General features: G+C 41.4%; 1 protein-coding gene across 3 annotated transcripts in view; it reads left to right on the forward strand.

Annotated features, from left to right (window-relative positions):
- cdh13 (cadherin 13, H-cadherin (heart)) overlaps positions 1-22,880 on the forward strand; it is a 493,352-nt gene that overhangs the window by 114,137 nt on the left and 356,335 nt on the right. For all 3 annotated transcript variants that reach the window (XM_029757800.1, XM_029757798.1, XM_029757799.1), the window contains exon 2: positions 19,028-19,145. In XM_029757800.1, coding sequence (XP_029613660.1) covers positions 19,028-19,145 — 118 coding nt within the window. The remainder of the gene's footprint in view (positions 1-19,027; positions 19,146-22,880) is intronic.

The following is a 22,880-nucleotide window of genomic DNA, read 5'->3' on the forward strand; positions in this document are numbered from 1 at the left end:
TTTCTCCTGCTTCTCTCTCCTCATTTTTTCTTTTTTCTTTATATTGAAGATATATAGTGGCTTCAATCAATGTAATTGTCTGCATAATTTTCAAGCCCTCAAATATATATTTTCTGTAAATATATATATATATATATATATATATATATATATATATATATATATATGGGCTACAGAACAACGTCATGGGGTACTACTCTTTCTACTGTACATCATTTATGGTAAATTCATTTGATGGGGCGTTGGTAGAGCACCGCAGCTCTGCGTCTCTCCAACAGCACCCTGGAGAGGCGCGCTGGGCTTGGACAAGCTAAATATTTTGCGCCCCTGCCTTTGGCAAAGTGGGCACTGCTTATCATAGGGCGGCATCAGCGCTCACCTATATATCCCTAATGCCACTGAGTGAGAGTTATCATTGTTTTGTGGCAGACTAATGTGAGGTATGTGTTGTTGTTTGTTATGTCTTGGTCAATTTAGCTCGGAAAATGCCGCCCTCGTCAAACTGCCCCAAAAATTGTCAAAGACGCCAGTCACCCAAGTCATAGACTTTTTCTCTGCTACCGCACGGCAAGCGGTACCAGAGTGCCAAGTCTAGGTCCAAAAGGCTCCTTAACAGCTTCTACCCCCAAGCCATAAGACTGCTGAACAATTAATCAAATGGCCACCTGGACTATTTGCATTGACACTCTTCCCCATTGTTCCTACACTGCTGCTACTCGCTGTTTATTATCTATGCATAGTCGCTTTACCCCTACCTACATGTACAAATTACCTCGACTAACCTGTACCCCGCACATTGACTTGGTACCGGTAACCCCTGTATATAGCCTCACTCGGGCTCCCGAGTGGCACAGCGGTCTAAGGCACTGCTTCTCAGTGCTACAGGTGTCACTACAGACCCTGGTTAGATTCCAGGCTGTATCACAACCGGCCATGATTGGGAGTCCCATAGGGCGGCACACAATTGGCCCAGTGTCATCCGGGTTAGGGTATGGCCGGGGGAGGCCGTCATTGTAAATAATAATTTGTTCTTAACTGACTTGCCTAGTTAAATAAAAAATGTAATGTTGTTATTCTATTGTGTAACTTTATGAAATGAAATACCTTTTATTGTGGCATAAACACAACCAGTCATGATGTTTTCATCTGATTGTTAAACAGTCACTTCAAAGGTCTCCTTTACTAGGCTACCTGCACGTTCAACCTCTCACAACATATTTCCAGCCTCCAAACAGTGGTGAATGGAAGAGACATATGTTACACAAAACACCAAAACGTCTAATGACATTTGGTGATTGTCAGTAGGCCAGAATGCTGTCCACTGCTGTCCTCGCACGTCTCGCTTTGGACCTTGTCAAAATGTCAGTGTTTTCATCAAACCACATTGTATTTTGGAGCGTAGGCTATACCACCCGTTTTCATGTCCAATTAATAATTTTACACGTTTCTGACTTGCGGTAATGATAAATAATGGTCTAATAGCCTACAGTTTTCTTCACATTTTGTTTTACTTATTGTAATTGGCTCATGTTTTACTGGTACGGTGTACCCCCACAATTTTTTGGGCCGGGACGCCGTACCAGACAGTACCGCCTTTCTTTCACCTTGCTTCTCTCACTCTGTTAGTCGTATGTAAAAGAAAGACCCTTTCAGTGATGTAGCTTGGAAATAATATTTTGTATGTTGACATCATGTTGTGTTTGTTCACCAAAGATCCTTTGTTGAGTGTCCAGTAATTCTCCCATGTTGTGTTCTGCTGTGTAGAAGTCCTGCTGAGCCAATCACAGCAAAACAATGCTGTCTTCACACAGACATAAAAAAGCATGATCCGGAAGATGAAATGTGAACAAATCAATTATTTTCTCCACTGCCCGTGCCAGGAGACAACTGTAGGCCCATGGGATGTGTATGTGGGGACAGAGTCCGTGTGATTATCAGGCTTGGGTGGTATCCAGATTGTCATACCCAGGGTTCGCACAAGGTGCTTGAGGTGCTTAAAGTACTTGAATTTGGCACTCTGAAATTCAAGTACAGGAATACCTTCAAAACCAGACATTTTCTCAAGTTGGTACTTCAAAGTACTTTAAATAAAATGAGAGGAGATCAGAAAATGATCAAATATGTTAATATGAAAAATATTAGAAAAATGTATTTCTCTGGTTGCCAGGCGAGCTCACCAATTCCACCCACACTGTTACTCAGCCAGGCAGGTACAGAACTGTTTGATTAGGCGCCGCCAAACGTCACATCGATAGCTAAAAGGCCGGGCAAATATAGATTCAAACCTGCCTGACAGGATACTGATGTTTTGAATGGGTTTTGCCAGTCCCAACCAGGGATGTAATGGAGGGTAAACGCACGGGAACGCCATTTATGCACCTTTTTATTTGTGAAATAGCGTTTACTCACCTTTTTATTTTTTAAATGATCGTTTACCCACTTATTTTTGCGTTCCCAGTGTCGATCAACGCTCAGAAGGCTTCTTGATCTGAGTTCTAATCGCGCCTACCTCTGCGAACAAGTGAAATCATGAATGATTCATGTATGCTCATTGTGTTCACCTGCTCCCCCGGATTTGTTAGCAGCACAACAGATAGAACAATGAGGCAGATATTTCACAGGAAGTATACCGGTTGCCGTTTCCACTCACTACCAAACATAGGGGTGAGAGGAAGCCCAGTGGCAGGCAGTGGGAGAAGATGGCGCGAGATAGATTTTGGCAGCCATTCTACAAATTTTTTCATTTATGAAACATTTGATCTCAATAGAATATTCTCTTTCCAAAACTAAAATCTGGTACGAACAGAGTGGACTATGTTTTGTAGACTTCACTCTTTTCCAAAGTAAAAAAAAATAGCATTGTTTAGAAGGAGTGTGAATTGACTTATTGCACATGTGCACTTCATATGCAAATACATGCTAGAATGTGTCGATAGGCTCTCGCTAGCTCGTGCTTGGCTCTGCCCTCCTCCTTCCTTGTTCTGCTCTCTAGGATTAATTTGCTCCCATTGGAAATGACAGGCTGTGGTCTATCTTGGGGTAGTTATACAAATCTTTGGCAGGACATTCATTCACCACTCTGTCCAACAGGAAACTCTGTTTACGACATAGGCTGAGAGGTGAAACAAACTACCTCAGCCCAGACCTACAGTGGTAAGTAGCAGAGAGACGCCGCTGACAGTGGGAATTATTTTAAAAACCCATGACTCCTGCCGTGTCAACAGACATCCCCAAACAACCCCCCCCAAACAACCCCAAACAACCCCCCCCCTAACTAGCTAGCTAGTTAGCTCAAGGGCTCTGGCTATTAGCCAGGTAACGAGCTATAACTAGCTGGCTACAAGGGTGAAGTTGAAAGCTAACGTTTAACGTAGCCCGACCTCAGTAGGAGCGGTTGACTGAAATTAAGCTAGCTATAATCAAAATATGGGCTACTATATGTTCTCATAACAAAATACCTTTTCTATATAGAGAGTACAGAGGAGAGGAAGCATTGAAGCAAGCAGGTAGAGAGGTTAGTAGTACAGTGGTTCCCAAACTTGGGGTCAGGGACCCATGAGATGTAAATAGGGTCCCCTGAGAGAGTCTTTAATCATATTTGTTTTCTTATTTTTTACCCCTTTTTCTCCCAATTTCGTGGTATCCAATTGGTAGTAGTTACAGTCTTGTCTCATCGCTGCAACTCCCGTATGGACTCGGGAGAGGCGAAGGTCGAGAGCCATGCGTCCTCTGAAACACAACCCAACCTAGCCGCACGCTTCTTGACACAACGCACATCCAACCCGGAAGCCAGCCGCACCACTGTACACCTAGTGACCTGGTCAGCGTGCACTGTGCCTGGCCCGCCACAGGAGTTGCTAGTGCGCCATGAGACAAGGATATCCCTGCCGGCCAAACCCTCCATAACCCGCGCGACGCTGGGCCAATTGTGCGTCGCCCATGAACCTCCCTGTCGCGGCCAGCTGCGGCAGAGCCTGGACTCGAACCCAGAATCTGGTGGCACAGCTAGCACTGCGATGCAGTGCCTTAGACCACTGCGCCACCCGGGAGGCCCGAGAATCTTTAATCTTATCAAAAACATTCCTAACTTGTTTCTCTTCAAATGGTGGCTGCTTTGCGTGATGTATGGTTGTCTCTACCTTCGTGCTGTGTTGTCAGGTGTTGCTGCCTTGCTATGTTCTTGTCTTAGGCATCTCTTTATGTAGTGTTGTGTTGTCCCTCTTGTCGTGATGTGTGATTTGTCCTATATTTAAAAAAAAAAATTTAATTTAATTTTTAATCCCAGCCCCCGTCCCCGCAGGAGGCCTTTTGCCTTTTGGTAGGCCGTTATGGTACATAAAAATTTGTTCTTAACTGACTTGCCTAGTTAAATAAAGGTTAAATAAAATTAAATAAATAAACAATTCTTGCCCGTTGTGCTGTTGTCAGTGCCCAATAATGTTTGTACCCTGTTTTGTGCTTCTACCATGTTGTGCTCCTGCCATGTTGTGTTGCTACCATGTTGTTGTCATGTTGTGTTGCTACCATGCTGTGTTGTCATGTGTTGCTGCCATGTTATGTTGTTGTCTAACAGCAGGTCTCTCTTTATGTAGTGTTGTGGTGTCTCTCTTGGTGTGATGTATTTTGTCCTATATTTTTATTTAATTTATTTGTATTTTTAAATCTCAGCCCCCGTCCCTGCAGGAGGCCTTTTGCCTTTTGGTAGGCCGTCATTGTAAATAAGAATTTGTTGTTAACTGACTTGCCTCGTTAAATATTAGTTAAATAAAAATTCAATAAAAAATGTGTATAGAATACAACATTTTAGAGTCAATTAAGGGCCTTTTACACAGTCGGAATTCACTTTCATGTCATTATGTGTTGGGACAGCCTGTGGGACCTAACATTTTGTGAAATATAAAGACGATTTAAATATGAAGGCTATTAGGTACACTGAACAAAAATATAAACGCAACATGAAACAATTTCAAAGATTTTACTGAGTTACAATTCAAATAAGAAAATCAGTCAACATCATCAGTCATGACTTACCACTCATGTATGTAGCAAATAAGTAGTGAAACACTTATTATTGAGTAGAACTTATAAGTATATTTTTTTTGTGAGGTTGTGGCAATATACTGCCATGTGTTGGCGACTAGAAACAATTGCGTAATAGGAACTAATGCAAATTGATAGGTCTTCAAAATAAATATTAGTGCTTGAAAAAGTACTTGAAAGTCCATGAATTTGACTTGCCACTGTCCGTGCGAATCCTGCGTACCTTCACACTGACCTTGTGCCATTCCAGGATATTCGGTAATACCGGCACTGTACACAAGGGATGCTATTTTTAAACTCAAAAATGCTACTCACAGTTTGCTGCACACACAAAACAAATATTAGACAGCAAAGGTCTTGATCCAGGAGGGGATTTTCTGCTGTTATCATGAGAAGCTTGATTTTGCAAGAAGATAACCACGTAGATAACTAGCTACTAAATTAGCAAACCAAATGCACAACTGCAGAGCATTTAGAACATTTTAGACAGTTAACTTAATAGTTATGAGATTTCTAGCTGGCAAACATATAGTTGTGAATCCCATACTGTAACTAGATCCCCTGGTGCTTTCTGCACTACAGTGAGTGACTCACAAGGCTCAGGTCTCTCGTCGTTGTGTGCTTGTAAACAAACACCATGTAACTGGGGACTACCGATAAGCTTTATGATAAAAAAATTATGTGACAGCTGAAATTAAGAATGCAATCTGCTTTATCTCCTAACGTATTGCACAAGTTGACTGCAGGTGAAATATACATTTTTTTAAGTAGCTACAAATATTCAAATTTATGAATAACATCCCATGGCTATTTCGAAAATCAACCCTGTATACGGTAACGTTATATACGGTATACCGCACAAGCCTAGTGATTATCCGCTAGGCTAAAGGCAGACAGCAGGTGGTTTCCACAGACAGAATGTGAGCTCCACACTTGCAGCATGACACCTCCAGATGAAGGAAGGCCTGCAAAATAACGATGTGTCCCGTTTTCTTCCATCTCACTTCAAACATACACAGACACACAGATTTACAAACATATGGCTGCACATACACTCTCGAGATCTCTCAAACTCCTATTTCACATCTGCCTGCCCACTCTTATGTTCATGCATATTTTACATGTATTACTCTTTTATCCCATTCCCTAAGCCCACAGTACTTCCAAATCCACCCACTCCCACTTGCCCAGACACTCTAGGATGCACAAATAGTGCATTCAAACACACACACACACGTTCCAATACATTCCTCTCAGCATGGTCACCCTGTCATAAAATACTCTACATTTGTTCTTTAGCTTTCAGATTTGAATACTAATTGAACACAGAGAGAGCAGGGGGCAGGTGGTTCTCCACTGCACCAGGAAGATGTGTAGTGACGATATGACCATTCTTTCTGTCTTTCACTGGAACGTCCTTTAAAATGGCGCCGTCGTAATGCTCAGACGAGACAATATGGCCACTGACTGTCTTCTAGCCCCCTAATGTTGTTGCCCTCCTGCTATTCAAGATATTCTTACTGTATGCTGTCTTATTTCCCTTTAAATTGCTTTGATATTGTTTATCTATCCCCTGCCGAATGGAGCGGCAGTGACATTCTCAAGTGACAGTATAGGTTCTGCATGTCGCCAGGCCCTCGTCAGGCTCGGCTGTCCCATAAATGTGATTGAGTTCATGACTAACAAAGATTGTATCTGTTCTGACAGTGGCCCCCCAGATAGAATTGAATTACGAGTTTGACACCAGGAGGAAAGCACTTGTCCCTGGGGTATAGTGAATACTTAGCAGAGACATTACATCTAATGGGCTCTGTACCGGAGGCCCTGCCAAACTCATATCATCCCCAACATACTGTACTGTACACCTCATCTCCATATTACTGTCCTGCTTAATGGTTAGCTAATGGTTGACAACCAGACCAAAACTGCTTTAAGTGTTTATGATTGACCCCCACCTCTAATAAGGATTTGTTACCAACCATCAATACCAGACATACAGTACAATCAGACATCAGCCTAAGCGTTCTGCAGGAAGTCCTGTGCATCTTCCCCAGCTGTGTAAGGCCGGGACGATACCAGTATTGCGATGCTCATTAGTATCGCGGCAAGGAAACAAAACACAAAGCGGATTTAACTTCTTTAGCGGATTCTCCCGAATGTTGAAAACAAACATTGCGTTATGTTGTCATCCAGTCACATTTGTTTATTTTCCAAGCTATATCACACAATATTTATCATACAGCAGGTTTTTAAAGGACCAAAGAGTTTGTTCTGCTTCGTCTTTTCTTTTTTTCCATGGAAAAAATATTGGTATCGTTACATCCCTACTGCTGTGCCATTACTGCACATTCTCCTAGCCACCCTGTGGTATCAGAAGACAGCATAATGATGACCTCTGGGATCCTCAGCTCCTGGATTAGCATATCTCCTCCCTCTTACATGATAATCAGGCTAATTTATTTACATGAATCTCCTTTATGTCATCAACAAACGGCATCCTATCCCATAATTATCACATCCATATCCCTGACCTGATGAGTGAGACAAAGCATCTATCTGTTTCTCCACCTGGCTGGCTACCTGAGCACTTGTGTCTCTCTCTCTGTCTCTGTCTCTGTCTCTCTCTCTCTCTCTCTCTCTCTCTCTCTCTCTCTCTCTCTCTCTCTCTCTCTCTCTCTCTCTCTCTCTCTCTCTCTCTCTCTCTCTCTCTCTCTCTCTCTCTCTCTCTCTCTCTCTCTCTCTCTCTCTCTCTCTCTCTCTCTCTCTCTCTCTCTCTCTCTCACCGCCAGCCATTACAGTTTTGAGAAATGTCTTAATTGCATTGAACTTTTGGTTCAATAACAACAGAGAGGACCCAGTGACTGGAGTAGTGGATAAAGATATCTCTGAAGAGGCTGTATTGATTCTAAAAGACATTTTCCTCTCTTGTTATAAATGACATTTAAAATGGGATGATTTCTTTTTTGTTGCACAATAGGTTATGTAGGCTACTGCGACAGGTAGCCTAGTGATTAGAGCGTTGGGCCAGTAACTGAAAGGTAGGCGGTTTGAATACCCGAGCTGACAAGGTGAAAAATCTGTCGATGTGCCCTTGAGCAAGGTACTTAACCCTACTTTGCTCCAGGGGTGTCGTACTACTATGGCTGACCCTGTAAAACAATATATTTCATTGCACCTATCTGGTGTAGGTGATAATACAAATAAATAATCAATACCAATAAAATGCCCATGTGAGTCACAATATGTTGTTTTATGAGATGTGGCCTGTTAGTTTTTCAATCACTTTGGTGCTATTTCCAGTGATATCTTCTCAATTTACCAATTTAAAAACCAGTTAATCCAATAGCAAGAAATGCAAGATACATGTTTAAAAACTGCCCTTTGAATGTAGTATGCTATAGTACTGTAAATCACAGTACATTACACTGTTTTCACATTAGATAATACACTTGCACTACCCATTAAAATTGACTGAACATCACCATTTCCTAATTTCTATAATTTGTGATCAAACGTGTGATCATTGAAGACATCTTTTACAATCATTGATGCAAAAAATAAATGCATTGTTCAGATATAATTACAACATAGGTGTACTGTAATCAAATGAAAGAAACATAATGTTTAGCAGGCAGTCTTGAGCATTTGGCCATAGGTTCTCATCGCCATCGCTGTAAATGTCTTCATTGTTCATGCACCTGGGGAAAAACCTCTGGGTCAGCCGAAGCTGGTGGGAGGAGCTATAGGAGGACAGGCTCATTGTAATGACTGGAATGGCATAAATGGAATCGTACCAAACGCCATAGAAATAGAATCAATAGAACGGGCTTGGAAGCTCTAACTCTGGCAATTTGACTGGTAAACTCATAGATGTGGTAAAGAGGTCATTGGAACGTAGATCATGGGGGAGAGAAGAAGGACGCCGGATTGGTGCACATACAGCAAATCTGATCTAACAAAGTGGATATTTGTCAAATCCCTCATGATTGATTTATTGTAAAGGCGGCCACATGCTTCCCATCTGAAACAGTTCAGAACAGTTTGTGCAGATATTCTGACTACATTTTGGGAAATGTTTGTTCGTTTTGGTGTTTGACAAGGGTTTCTTCGGCTGTTCGTGAAACACATTTTTGGGGGGGAGGCAAGGCGAATTTCGGTAGCCGTTCGTTGGTGATTGGTCAACTGTAAGGGTGACGCGAGTTTCTTCTTCTACTCGATTCAGCCCAAAACTCGGTGTTCATTCAACATGGCGAATGATAACTTCGAGCATCGATTGACCGAGGAGGTACAAAAGAACCTTCACCACTACAATTCTAGCCATGCATTATATAAAGACCATGGAGGGACATTGTGGAGACGCTGAGGTCAGACCCAACCACTTGTTTGAAAAAGTGGGGTAGGGTTTGAGACAAATTTGAATAAATAAAAGAACCAAGGGCCACAGTGAAGCATGGGATGACTGAAAGTAATTTACCGTATTCATCAGAGGATTAGGTATTTGGTTGTATATTAGTCGAGTAGCCATGTTTGCTAACAATAGATAGCCAGCTAGCGCTACTTGGCTGGCTAGTGGCTAGCTAGCCTAGAAGCATACTTGTGCAGAGAAAGCAAGCCAGGAAAATAAACTAGAGAGCTTTGCAACTTTTTGATCAAACATCATTTTGTTCAAGAAACAATATCATAAGCTTCCCACATTGTTAACACCGAAGTCAAAGTATGGTAGCAAGGTCCAGCTAGCTAAAAAGTTGCAAATGTTTAAGCAGAGTTGAGTAGCTGCAGTAGGTCAAGGCTTCAAACGTTTTAACATTATAGTCTATTGTAGTCTCAGTAAATGATGTTTGATATGATGTTCATTGATAGTTTGCGATGGTTTAGATGTGTACTATACAGCCCTCTACTTTTTTCTTTTTCAAGGCACAAACACCAGCGAATGGAAACAGCACCCGTTTTTGTTCTCTGTGCCCCAGCACTGCCTGTACACCGCCCCCCAGCACTGCCTCTGCCCCCAGTACTGACTGGTAATTGGCCTCGATCCCATCTCCCGCACTGAGCTGCAGTGCAGAATTGGAAACAGTTCTCCATGCAGGACCTGGGAAGCTCTATCCTGGGCCCACCTCCAAGACCTACTCCACTGGCTTGCTCTTCACCAATGCCACAGAGCAGCAGCAGTAGTAGCAGGGGTGTGAGCAGGAGGGAGAAAAGAGATGTAGACAGCCCTTACCACATCACAAAGACAATGCAAATGATTGAAGACCGATCTCAAGATTTGTTCCAAAATATTAATATTGTTCATAAATATTTGTATCTACACTGACACTTACATTTTATTCCATACATTTTTTTGTTGTTTACATGTCTGTTCTTAGCAGACACTGTTGTACTATGGTTCATAAATATTTATATTGTTCATAAATATTTGTATCTACACTCTGACACTTTAATTTTATTCCATAGACACTTTTGTTGTTTACATGTCTGTTCTCAGCAGACACTTTTGTATAGTGGTTTGCTTACAGAGCCCAGAAGCAAAAATACATTTATATTTTTGTATGCTGGAAAAACGGGCATTTCTTCATCTAAATACAAGGTGTTTCAATGCATTCTATTTGAATATCAAGTGCTGACAATGTAAAGAGCTGTGTGCCACATACTTTACAGGTTTTCTTCTACCTGTGTGGTGTAGTTCAATCTAATATAAATTACTGTAGACATCATAGAATCAGGTTTTATTTAGTAACAATATTAAAACTCTACATTTTAGTATAAAGTACTTTGTTCACAGTGCACACATAAATAACTGTGAGTCTGTGTGCGTCCATTAAGGGGTGTGTGTGTGTGTGTGTGTGTGTGAGCAGTCCAAACAAAGTCCTATTCTGCATGACTTGCTGGCCTTGGGTTGTGTTTTCCACTCCTAACCATGTCTTCCTGCCATGGCACACATCCAGGGGGGGAAAGGAAGAAGTCCATGAGCTTGTTTCCTGTTTTCCCTTGTAAGCTGTGTCGCTCTGGCACGAGAGAGTCTCCCTGGCTCTTGGAGATTGTTGTCCCCTGACACAACCCTCCTCCACTCTCCAGGTTGGTATTTGCCAGAAGGGGGGTACGTATCTTGCTTTTGGCTCATGAACTTCATCTGTGGAGGAGAGGTAGTTGTGGAGGGCCACACATGCCTTCACAATGTCCTAAGCCTTTTCAGGGGTACACGTGATTGGATGACCAAGAATCCAAATGTTTGTAGCCATGATGCCGAATCCATTCTCTATGACTCTTCGACAACAAGAGTGGCGGTACTTGTAGGTACGGCCAGGTTCATTGAGATGGACAGCTTTCAATGATCCCCTGTAGGAAAGGCTACAAAGTCATCCTTCAGGGCAAGCCAAAGGGCTTTGCAAGACCTCCGATACAATACTGCACACCGTAGATTAATCAATTCTGTAGCTGCATGCTACAGCCTGATGTGAATTTCCAGAGGTAAGAACCCAAAGCGTCACGACAGTCTTTCAATAACATCAATTGGGGAACGCGGATTTGTTGGACCAGCATTGCATACACCCCATGCATTGTTCTTTCTCTGTGGAGTGGTCACACTGATAATCTTATTTGTCTCCGTATCTCGCCTATTGTATGTGTTACTAGGTATATCAAATCTAGTAGATCCTGGGCAATTTGCACAACCTCCATTTTCTCATAAGTGTCTCTGTGTACACTATTTAATTTTTCCGCATGTTTTTTCCTTGTTTGGCTGTGTCGTCACTTCCTTGTTATGCCGTAGATGGCTATTCCCAGCTCATCGCCCTCTACTGTCCCGGGGTAATGTTACCTCTTTCCCCCCTTTTTGTAGTTTTTCAAGCGACCGTCTTCAAATAAAATAAAATAAAGTTGTGTTTGTCACATGCTTCGTAAACAACAGGTGTAGAAAACAGTGAAATGGTTATTGTTAGTCTACACCTGTTGTTTACGATGTATGTGACACATTTGGTTGGCTAGCCACCAACTAAACCGAAGCATGCTGTTGCCTTAACAGGTCCACAATGCGTTTACTAAAGTCCAATTTTGATATATTTGACTCATAGCAAAGTAAAAAAAAAAATGGTCTGCTTGTTTTAGTCAATTACAAAACTACATTTAAGCAAAGTACAACATGTCTAAAGATTACTTTTTAGCATTGCCTTCTGCAGAGTGTTTTGACAACTTACAAAAACGTAATATTGTAAGGCTTCCCTCATGCCCATTTTCAAGACGGTGCGAGCAGCCACATGAGTGACAACAACACAAATAAGCACACTATACAGCTACAAGTAGTGAGTGGCGTTACAAACGGACTATACTAAACAAGTTTAATGTCTTACCTGTGAGGAAATGTTTTCCACTCACATAGGTACATGTAGCCTAAAAGACACCAGGTCCCCACATTTCCCACGACATAGCCTGAAGCCACAGGGCTCTTCTCGCAGGCTCTATTTCCCTACGTGGGAGCATTGTGATACGTAGGTGGATATTTTTTACCTGGTTACATGTACATTGAACAACACAGCAGCTTTTCAGCATGTTTTGTTATTTCTGTAGAACAAAAAACCAACAATGAACTTGGTTATTTTACACTGAGGGTAAATGGGAAAGAATGTTTATTTTCCACAATTTGTGGGCTTGTTCAAAGGGAATTCCTTATTATACATGAATATCGACTCTATGGCTGCTTGGTATTGCGATGCGATCACCTCCATAGATGCGGTAAAGAGGTGAATCGGACTCGACCAAAACAATTGAATTGACATGGAAACGCGTGGGGGAAAGGGTCAATGGCGGATAGATAGACATATATTTATTTGACAATTTAAAACACAATACAACCACACGTGGATAATGCATTCACAATCATCAACGACACAAAAAAATTGAAAATGTACAGTATTTCTATTGTGGTCCTCTTAAATAAATGGTTTGAAAATGAACAAACATAAATAATAGTTGTCCTAGGCTACACACTAGACCTAGCCTACTAGTCATACTTTGATTACACATATGACACATAAAAGGACAGGACGACATTGATGTTGTGTTGGTGGACATCGCTAATAGAAGTAAAATAATTTGATCGGTACCTTGGGGCTGAGTTGAAGTAGTATTACCCTTTTTTCTACAGATAGCCAGCCTAGCTGATTAAAATGCTTGACCTACAGATGGGTACGAGGGGGAGTTTAAGTAGAACTCTCATTAGCTTGTTTTGACTGGTCTGTAGCTTATTCTTTAGATGTTTAGGGATGCTTGTGAACCATGATGGCAAAAAATTATGGGAAAGATCTCGAGTCTCCTCCAGCAAAATTAGCCTACATTTAGGCTATTGTTTATTTCACACTATGTTGAGGTAGAAAATCAGAGTATAATGTTTTTATAGATGTCAAACCCAACACACGTTTCTGACATTGTTACCAATAAACTGCATTACAGTTAAAAATCGACTTTGACTACCACCACCGACTTCTGTACTCTAGCTATGTTAACCAGTTTATATAAATAGGAGTTAGCATTTAGCAGTCACTTCTTCTAAACCTGAAATGTTATGCAGCGAAAACAGCCAAATACAGTGTGCATTTGGAAAGTATTCAGACCCCTTCCCTTTTTCCACATTTTGTTATGTTACAGCCTTATTCTAATATTTATTAAATATTTTTTTTGCTCATCAATTTACACACAATACCCCATAATGACAAAGCAAAAACTGTTTTTTTTACATTTTTGTGCAAATTTATAAAACAATTAATATTAAAATATACACTTACATAAGTATTCAGACCCTTTACTCAGTACTTTGTTAAAGCACCTTTGGCAGCCATTACAGCCTTGAGTCTTCTTGGGTATGATGCTACAAGCTTATCACACCTGTATTTGGGGAGTTTCTGCCATTCTTCGCTGCAGATCCTCTCAATCACTGTCAGGTTGGATGGGGAGCGTCGCTGCACAGCTATTTTCCGGTCTCTACAGAGATGTTTGATAGTGTTCGAGCCCGGGCTCTGGCTGGGCCACTCAAGTACATTAAGAGGCTTGGAAGATAAATCTCCGCCCCAGTCTGAGGTCCTTAGCGCTCTGGAGTAGGCTTTCATCAAGGATGCCTCTGTTTGCTCAGTTCATCTTTCCCTCGATCCTGACTAGTCTCCCAGTCTCTGCCACTGAAAAACACCCCTGCAGTGTGATTCACCGTAGGGATGATGCCAGGTTTCCACCAGAGGTGACGCTTGGCGTTCAGGCCAAAGAGTTCAATCTTGGTTTCATCAGACCAGAGAATCTCGAGTCCTTTAGGTGCCTTTTGGCAAACTCCAAGTGGGCTGTCGTGCCTTTTACTGAGGAGTGGCTTCCGTCTGGCCACTCTACAATAAAGCCCTGATTGGTGGAGTGCTGCAGAGCTGGTTGTCCTTCCAGTAGGTTCTCCCATCTCCACAGAGGAACTCTGGAACTCTTTCAGAGTGACCATTGGGTTCTTGGTCACCTCCCTGATGAAAGCCCTTCTCCCCCGATTGCTCAGTTTGGCCGGGCGGCCAGCTCTAGGAAGAGTCTTGGTGGTTACAAACTTTTTCCATTTATGATGAAGGCCACTGTGTTCTTGGGGACCTTCAATGCTGTAGACATTTTTTCCAACCCTTCTCCAGATCTGTGCCTCGACACAATACTGTCTCGGAACTCTACGGAAAATTCCTTCAACCTCATGGCTTAGTTTTTGCTCTGACATGCACTGTCAATTGTGGGACCTTATATAGACAGGTGTGTGCTTTTCCAAATCATGTCCAATCAATTAAACTTACCACAGGTGGACTCCAATCAAGTTGTAGAAACATCTCAAGGATGATCAATGGAAACAGGATGGACCTGAGCTCAATTTCGACGCTCATAGCAAAGGATCTGAATACTTATGTAAGTAAGGTATTTCAGTTTTTTATTTTGTATACATTTAAAAAAATATATATTTTCAATTTGTCATTGCGGGGATTGGTGTAGATTGATGAGGATTTTTTTCAAATGTAATCCATTTTAGAATAATGCTGTAACATAACAAAATGTGGAAAAAGTCAAGGGGTCTGAATAATTTCCAAATGCACTGCATGTTTGCTGCAGAGGGACAAGAGAGAACCATGAGAAAACGAGTTTTGATCAGTCATGGAAATAAGAGTGCTAAAAACTGGCTCCCTATGTAGTTAAAAAGAAGATGGAGAACAAGCTATTGTATGAAGGAAGAATACTGGAGTTAGGTTCAGGTACAGGTAACTAATACAAAAATAATATTGCGATATTGTCAAAACGATACGGTATACCGTCAAAGGTAATATCCCGATATGTAACTGTATCGATTTTTGCCCCCATAACTATACATTAAGGTATTCGAGTACTGAACTGACCAATGCAATTTTAGTAAAGCAGTTTCATGATATAAAAAAAGTAATGTGAGTAAAAGTAATGTGAGTAAGTAATATGAGCATTGCATTGTGAAAGACATTTGCTTTATGCACATGTATTGCAATGTGAAACATTCATTTATAGATGAAACGCTAATTAAAGATACACTTATGCAGAAATCACCCCGACAATTCCTGGTAGTTGAAATTCTAATTGTTAGCCTAATTTTAGTTTGTGACAAAACAAGCAGTCATTGTGTAGAGAGTCATTGTACCATCTAAACCGCTGTGAAATATGTTTTCCATAACCAAAAATATAGTAATTTTAGCTGTTTGAAGCTGGTGTACAAAACCGAAAGTAAAAGACTAAAAAAAAATGAAACTTAAGAACAGGAAGCACAGAAATAGCTCACATACTGTAGAGCAGATCTACCGCTTCATAGACTTGCTTTCAATGAGAATGAACGATCTACTGTATAACTCACATTTCTATGTGAATTTGGTCGGGTCGCCCAAAAAGTTACATATTGCAGCTGGTGAAAAAGTGACTGTATGATTTTGTGTATTGTACTTAGTCAATTGAAAGTATGCTTAGAGTTTTGAAACAACTGCCTTTTTGATGAACTGTTTTGAAGTTTGTACTAAGAGTTGTGGAAATGTACCACATATTTGTGATTGAAATAAACTGTAAAAGTTTTCAGACTGTGCAATATGAGTATTATTGTACAGTTTTGTTTAGGATCTACCATCAGAACCTACCAATCATTTTGCACTGTGACGGTTGTCATGTCTGCCGCACGAAAAAATGTGAATAGAATCATTTGAATGACACCATGTCACTGCATGGGTGTGTGCAGTGATAATATTACATAACCCCTGTATGACCTCTCGTCTGAACAGTGATGAGATACAGTGACACTTTTTTAAATGATGCATGTGTCTTAGATAAATCACAGAAGGTGAGAATGCTTGCTCCCTCCCTCCTTTGAGCAGGTGATTGATGGATGGATGAGAGAATGTGTGGTGAAAGAGTGATAATGGCAGGCGAGGGGACTGGGAGTGACAGGTGGATGGACTTGTAGTTGGGCCAGGACTGGCAGGCTACTGCCAAGCCTTCTGACGCCCCCTAGAGCCTCCCTCCACTGCTTTCCACTACCACCCATCATGTCTGGCTGTCTGTCCCTGTTGTGGCCTCTCTGACAGATACTGTATACTAATACACTGTCCTGTCTGTGCTCCCTCTTAGCAGTTCTCGCTCTGCTCTCTGCCTAAGCACATAAAACCATGCTGTTGGTTTGTAATTACCTTAAGAGTAAGGCTATGTTCTGTGAGGACAAAAACTGATCTGAACAGCTCTGCAGAAAGGAAATGTATTTTGGTTTGTCCTGTGTTTTGTATCATACTGCACAACAGCTGATAAAACACTGAAAGTGTGAAAAAAGTGTTATTTCCTGATAGTTGCTGGTTGAAAATACAATCTACACAGGACCTTCTAATTACACTTTTTGCATGGGCGGGAGTTTTGGCTTGCCTGGTGACATCAGCAGTCAGTAAATTAGTTAACAGACCAATAACAAAGAGAGTTCAAAACCTCTGCAATAACAGCCAGTTTTACGTTTTCCCGTTCCCACAGACCACTCGCGAACAGTCCTAGCAAAATTATTCCTTGAGAAATCATTTTTGCTAAAAAGCAATTCGGCAATTTTAATGGAAAACTGTGACAGTAAGGTACTTAATTGTTACCCAGAAATTATTTTATATTCATACAGTTGAAGTCGGAAATCTACATACACCTTAGCCAAATACATTTAAACTCCGTTTTCACAATTCCTGACATTTAATCCTAGTAAAAAATCCCTGTCTTAGGTCAGTTAGGATCACCACTTTATTTTAAGAATGTGAAATGTCAGAATAATAGTAGAGCGAATTATTTATTTCAGCTTTTATTTCTTTCATCACATTCTAAGTGGGTCAGAAGTTTACATACACTCAATTAGTATTTGGTAGCATTGCCTTTAAATTGTTTAACTTGAGTCAAACGTTTCGGTTAGCCTTCCTCAAGCTTCCCACAATAAGTTGGGTGAATTTTGGGCCATTCCTCCTGACAGAGCTGGTGTAACTGAGTCAGGTTTGTAGGCCTCTTGCTCGCACGCTTTTTCAGTTCTGCCCACAAATTTTCTATAGAATTGAGGTCAGGGCTTTGTGATGGCCACTCTAATACCTTGACTTTGTTGTCCTTAAGCCATTTTGTCACAACTTTGGAAGTATGCTTTGGGTCATTGTCCATTTGGAAGACCCATTTGCGACCAAGCTTCAACTTCCTGACTGATGTCTTGAGATGTTGCTTCAATATATCCACAAAATTGTCCTCCCTCATGATGCCATCTATTTTGTGAAGTGCACCAGTCCCTCCTGCAGCAAAGCACCCCCACAACATGATGCTGCCACCCCCGTGCTTCACGGTTGGGATGGTGTTCTTCGGCTTGCAAGCCTCCCCCTTTTTCCTCCAAACATAACGACGGTCATTATGGCCAAAAAGTTATATTTTTGTTTCATCAGACCAGAGGACATTTCTCCAAAAAGTACGATCTTTGTCCCCATGTGCAGTTGCAAACCGTAGTCTGGCTTTTTTATGGCGTTTTTGGAGCAGTGGCTTCTTCCTTGCTGAGCCGCCATTCAGGTTGTGTCGGTATAGGACTTGTTTTACTGTGGATATAGATACTTTTGTACCTGTTTCCTCCAGCAACTTCACAAGGTCCTTTGTTGTAGTTCTGGGATTGATTTGCACTTTTCGCACCAAAGTACATTCATCTCTAGGAGACAGAATGCGTCTCCTTCCTGAGCGGTATGACGGCTGCGTGGTCCCATGGTGTTTATACTTCCATACTATTGTTTGTACAGATGAACGTGGTACCTTCAAGCGTTAGGAAATTGCTCCCAAGGATGAACCAGACTTGTGGAGGTTTTACAAATTTTTTACTGAGGTCTTTACTGATTTATTTTGATTTTCCCATGATGTCAAGCAAAGAGGCACTGAGTTTGAAGTTGGACCTTGAAATACATCCACAGGTACACCTCCAATTGACTCAAATGATGTCAATTAGCCTATCAGAATCTTCTAAAGCCATGACATCATTTTATGGAATTTTCCAAGCTGTTTAAAGGCACAGTCAACTTAGTGTATGTAAACTTCTGACCCACTGGAATTGTGATACAGTGAATGAAAAATTGTTAACAAGAAATTTGTGGAGTGGTTGATAAATGAGTTCTAATGATTCCAACCTAAGTGTATGTAAAATTCCAACTTCAACTGTATGTAAATAGCTGCATTGGGCTTTAGTGCATTTCCCCAAAATTCTAAGATATTATGTTTTTCCACACCATAAAACATGCTCTGACCCAGTCTACCTTTGTGTGGCGGTTCTTTAAAAATGATGAATAAAACATTTCTGGGAAAGAGCTTTTATGAGGATGAATAGGATGAAGCAGTCGGCTAATGATATTCTAATTGTCATTAAAGAAGTGCATCAGAGAAGACGCAGCTGTTTTCCTCAAGTTTAACTTGTTGACTAAGTCTTGTTTTTTTCTTCTCTGTTGTCTCTCAGGTTGTCCATATTGGAGCCCAGAAGGAGGGGGAGGAGGGATGTGTGCCTGGCTTCCAGGTGAAGGAGTACCAGGTGGAGTACAACGGAGGTTTCCAGAAGGACAATCCTCTCATGAAAGGTGAGTGAAACCTGATACCTTCATGACAAGGGGAAGATTAGGGGATGTCATGCAGGCGCACATCACTTCAGATACAAATGTCTTTAATCAAATAATATAAACCAGGTTGTTTGTCACGTGTATAGGATACAACAAGTGTAAAACAGTACAGTGGAATGCTTACTTGCAAGATCTTTCCCAACAATGCAGTATTCATTATCAAGGTAAGAAGAAATAATGTAAAGTTGAAAAAAGTATACAAATGGAGCTCTTTACAGGGTCAGTACCAGTACCATAATTTCAATGTGTAGGGATACTGGAGTATGGAGGTCAATACTGTATATACTGTACATGTAAGCAGTGGTAAAAAAAAAAAAAAAGTTAGACAAAGTGGTTATTGAGATCTATCGTTCCTTCTTTGTCACACATGGACATACATACACGCACGCAATTACTCACACTTACGCGCACACAGATTTTCATGCAAACTGTAGGTCAACAGTTGCTCATTGTCTAACTCCTAGTGGCAGGCAATTTTCCCTAGGGTTGTAGAAGAGGTGATTCTGTGTGGGCTGGCTGTTATGTTCCTAACATTCAGGATAATTCATGCAAATTCTTATTAAAAACAGGAAATAAAAGCAATGGCTTCCAAACACAACAACAACAAAATGTTGCTGGGCTTATGAATTATTCTTCTTGATTGTGTGATGTTTACAAAAGCTTGCTAAGTGATCCTCACCCGCAGGCTGCCGTGGGTTGTGGTGGCTTTAACTGAGAAACACTCTACTTTTGAGGGAAGAAACCACATCACAGGGACACAACCTGAATGATATGTTAGCTGTTGCAGTAACATTAGAAATATGTTCAGGTTGAACTAGCATTGTGATCCTCCCCAGTCAGTACCCCTAGAGTTATTTTTTACAGACAGGTAAAATACACATCTCAGTGGATTTACAATCAAACCCATAAAGATGGATTTGAGAGGAGAGTCAGTGAGTTCATGACCAAGGTCATTGCCATGGAGACAGCAGTTCCCTCCCTCTATCTCTCACTCCAACAGCCCCCTGTCTCGTAACTGCTACAATTCAATGGTCCGCCTCTCCTCTGGGATCTGTAGTAATGTCTGCAACTCGTCTCCTGCTCCTCTGGGATTTCCAGTAATATCTGCTGACTAGCTTCCTGCTCCTCTGGGAGATGAGGTATGGCTGCTGGCTTGTCGTCTAGCTCCTCGGAGAGTGACAGGGATGTCAACAGGTTACACAGAAGTTGGCGTGTGAAGCGTTTCTTCGCAGCAGCAAGACAAGACTACAATAGTGAGAATGAGTCATTAAGGTTGAACGAGTCTCTTTAGTGTGTTGTGTATGTACCTTACATGAAGTCACAGTTTGACATTTCATTCATGACTGAAAGGCCATGGTTTATATTGGCATTTGACTATAGAACCAACTTCTGAAGTGGCACTGCTGAGGGAGTGCTGCTTTTTAAGTAGAAAATAACATATTTTATATCCTCTACCGTAAAATGACAACTCTTCGCCCAAGTTCTCTTTCAATCTTTTTATTTAATTGTGTTTGTTTCGGAGAAGCATTTAGTCTTCTTGAGTCCCAGCAATCCGGGCACGGTGAGACATAGCTCAGTTCTGCTTTAGTGCTCTGCTCTGGGACAACAGTGCACTTCCATTACCTTGAAAATGCTCCTGTCAGAAGAAACACAACACACCATGGGGGGTTAACTCACATACATTCCCTCACACACACACACACACACACACAAACACACACACACACACACACACACACACACACACACACACACACACACACACACACACACACACACACACACACACACACACACACACACACACACACACACTTCAACACGTGTAGATAGTCTACGTAACCACGCACCTTCCCCTGAGACACACACCCACAAACTCAAAAGTGTCTGCCCGATGAAGAGAAGCTGTGAGACACAGGTTTCTCTCATCTACAGGATCTTCTAGACCTGTTGGATGAGATGAAAGGTTACTGAACTACTGTTAATAAGAAGATAAAGAGATACGGAACGTATGCTGGGCCATACGCCTGCGTACAGCAAGGAGAGAGGGATGCAGTCAGATGGGCTACAGTAGACACTCTGCAGAGCAGACAGAGCTCCTGTGCGCTGCATAGAGCTGTGCAGAGAGAGCTGTGCAGAGAGAGCTGTACAGAGAGAGCTGTGCAGGTAGGCTGTGCAGTGATGCTAGCCGGACACTGTGACTCAGCCTGGGTGTCAGAGGTTGCTGGCTCTGCAGGTGACACATGCAGATTTATGTAAATCGTCCCAGCACCACTCCTGGCCCTTCCTGTATTCAGGCAGGGTAGTCCGGTAATTACCAGGATGGGGGCGGTCTGGAGGGGGCCTGTACCTGTTTGGTGAGGCCTAGGTCAAGGACATCCATCTCTCTAATGGGTGCTGGGAGAAAACAGGCAGCGACCAACAGACACGCATTCATGCTCACACTCAAGTACCATTACTTCCAAATGGACAGGACCTAATTACATGAATAATTGATGGCAGAAATGCAAATAGAAATGCATAACCAAATGTGCAGAAAGTAGTGGCATGAATAAAGATGAAGATATCCCTGCCCCTGTCCCGCCCTGCCCCTGTCTCCAGGTGACTGATGAGGTGATGATGAGCAATACATACACGAGCAGACGTCCTCGGAACAGTTCAATCTAAGATACTATAAAACACATTGTTCCAGACTCATTGTGCTTCTGGTATAGTAGAAAGCTCTGTCAGACTCTAAACTAGTTGGACACAAAGAAGTCCAGTGGCTTGAACCTAAATGACCTGACTGAAATGTTATGTGTGGCAAAAGTTTTTTTTTTTTTTACTCATAGTTAACCTTTCCTCACCATCAGCTTGGTCTGAAAGGCAAAACTCTAAATTTAAAAAAATGCTTTTAAATGGAAAAAGTAAGAGTTCATTTAATAGAATAGACTTTGAGTGCTTTCATATCAGCGACATGGAGAGGAGTTCAATCAGGTGTGGTAGTTTTAGTGCCGGAGTTTTAGAGTTGGGCAGATTGGAAATGTATGTCTGTTCTGTTTGGTAATGAATAAAATAAAAATTTTGTTCAATTTATGAAAAGCCAATGAAATTGATCCTGTAATCTCTTTGAGCACACTGCCACTAACTTACCATGTCCTCCAGTATCACTGTCATTATACCTCGCTGAAATAAAATGTGACGGCACAAAACCAAACTGTTTTCCGATACAGACCCCCCACTACCAGGGAATTAGTGTCACTTTCAAGCACATCACTAGAAAATCACAAACAAAAGGCAGTTTACATTTTCGACTTCTCAGCAATGAAACACATCAGGCAGCACTGCAATACAAATCACTTTGACTGAGCCAGAACTAAAGTTGGAGCCCAAAGTTGCTTTGATAATGTAACTTTTTTCTCACCGGTTTATGTCTCATAGAGAAAAACAATGGAAGAGTGGATTGATTTGAGATGTATAGTGCATTCAGAAAGTAATCAGAACCCTTGACTTTTTCCTAATTTTGTTACGTTACAGCCTTATTCTAAAAGGTAATAAATAGTTTTTTCCTCTCATCAATCTAAACACGATACCCTATAATGAAGCAATTTTTGCAAAATGTATACATAAAAAAACACTTAAATATCACATTTACATGAGAATTCAAACTCTTTACTCAGTACTTTGTTGAAGCACATTTGGCAGCGATTACAGCCT

This window comes from Salmo trutta, chromosome 7, assembly GCF_901001165.1.
Source record: "Salmo trutta chromosome 7, fSalTru1.1, whole genome shotgun sequence".
Taxonomy (NCBI): domain Eukaryota; kingdom Metazoa; phylum Chordata; class Actinopteri; order Salmoniformes; family Salmonidae; genus Salmo; species Salmo trutta.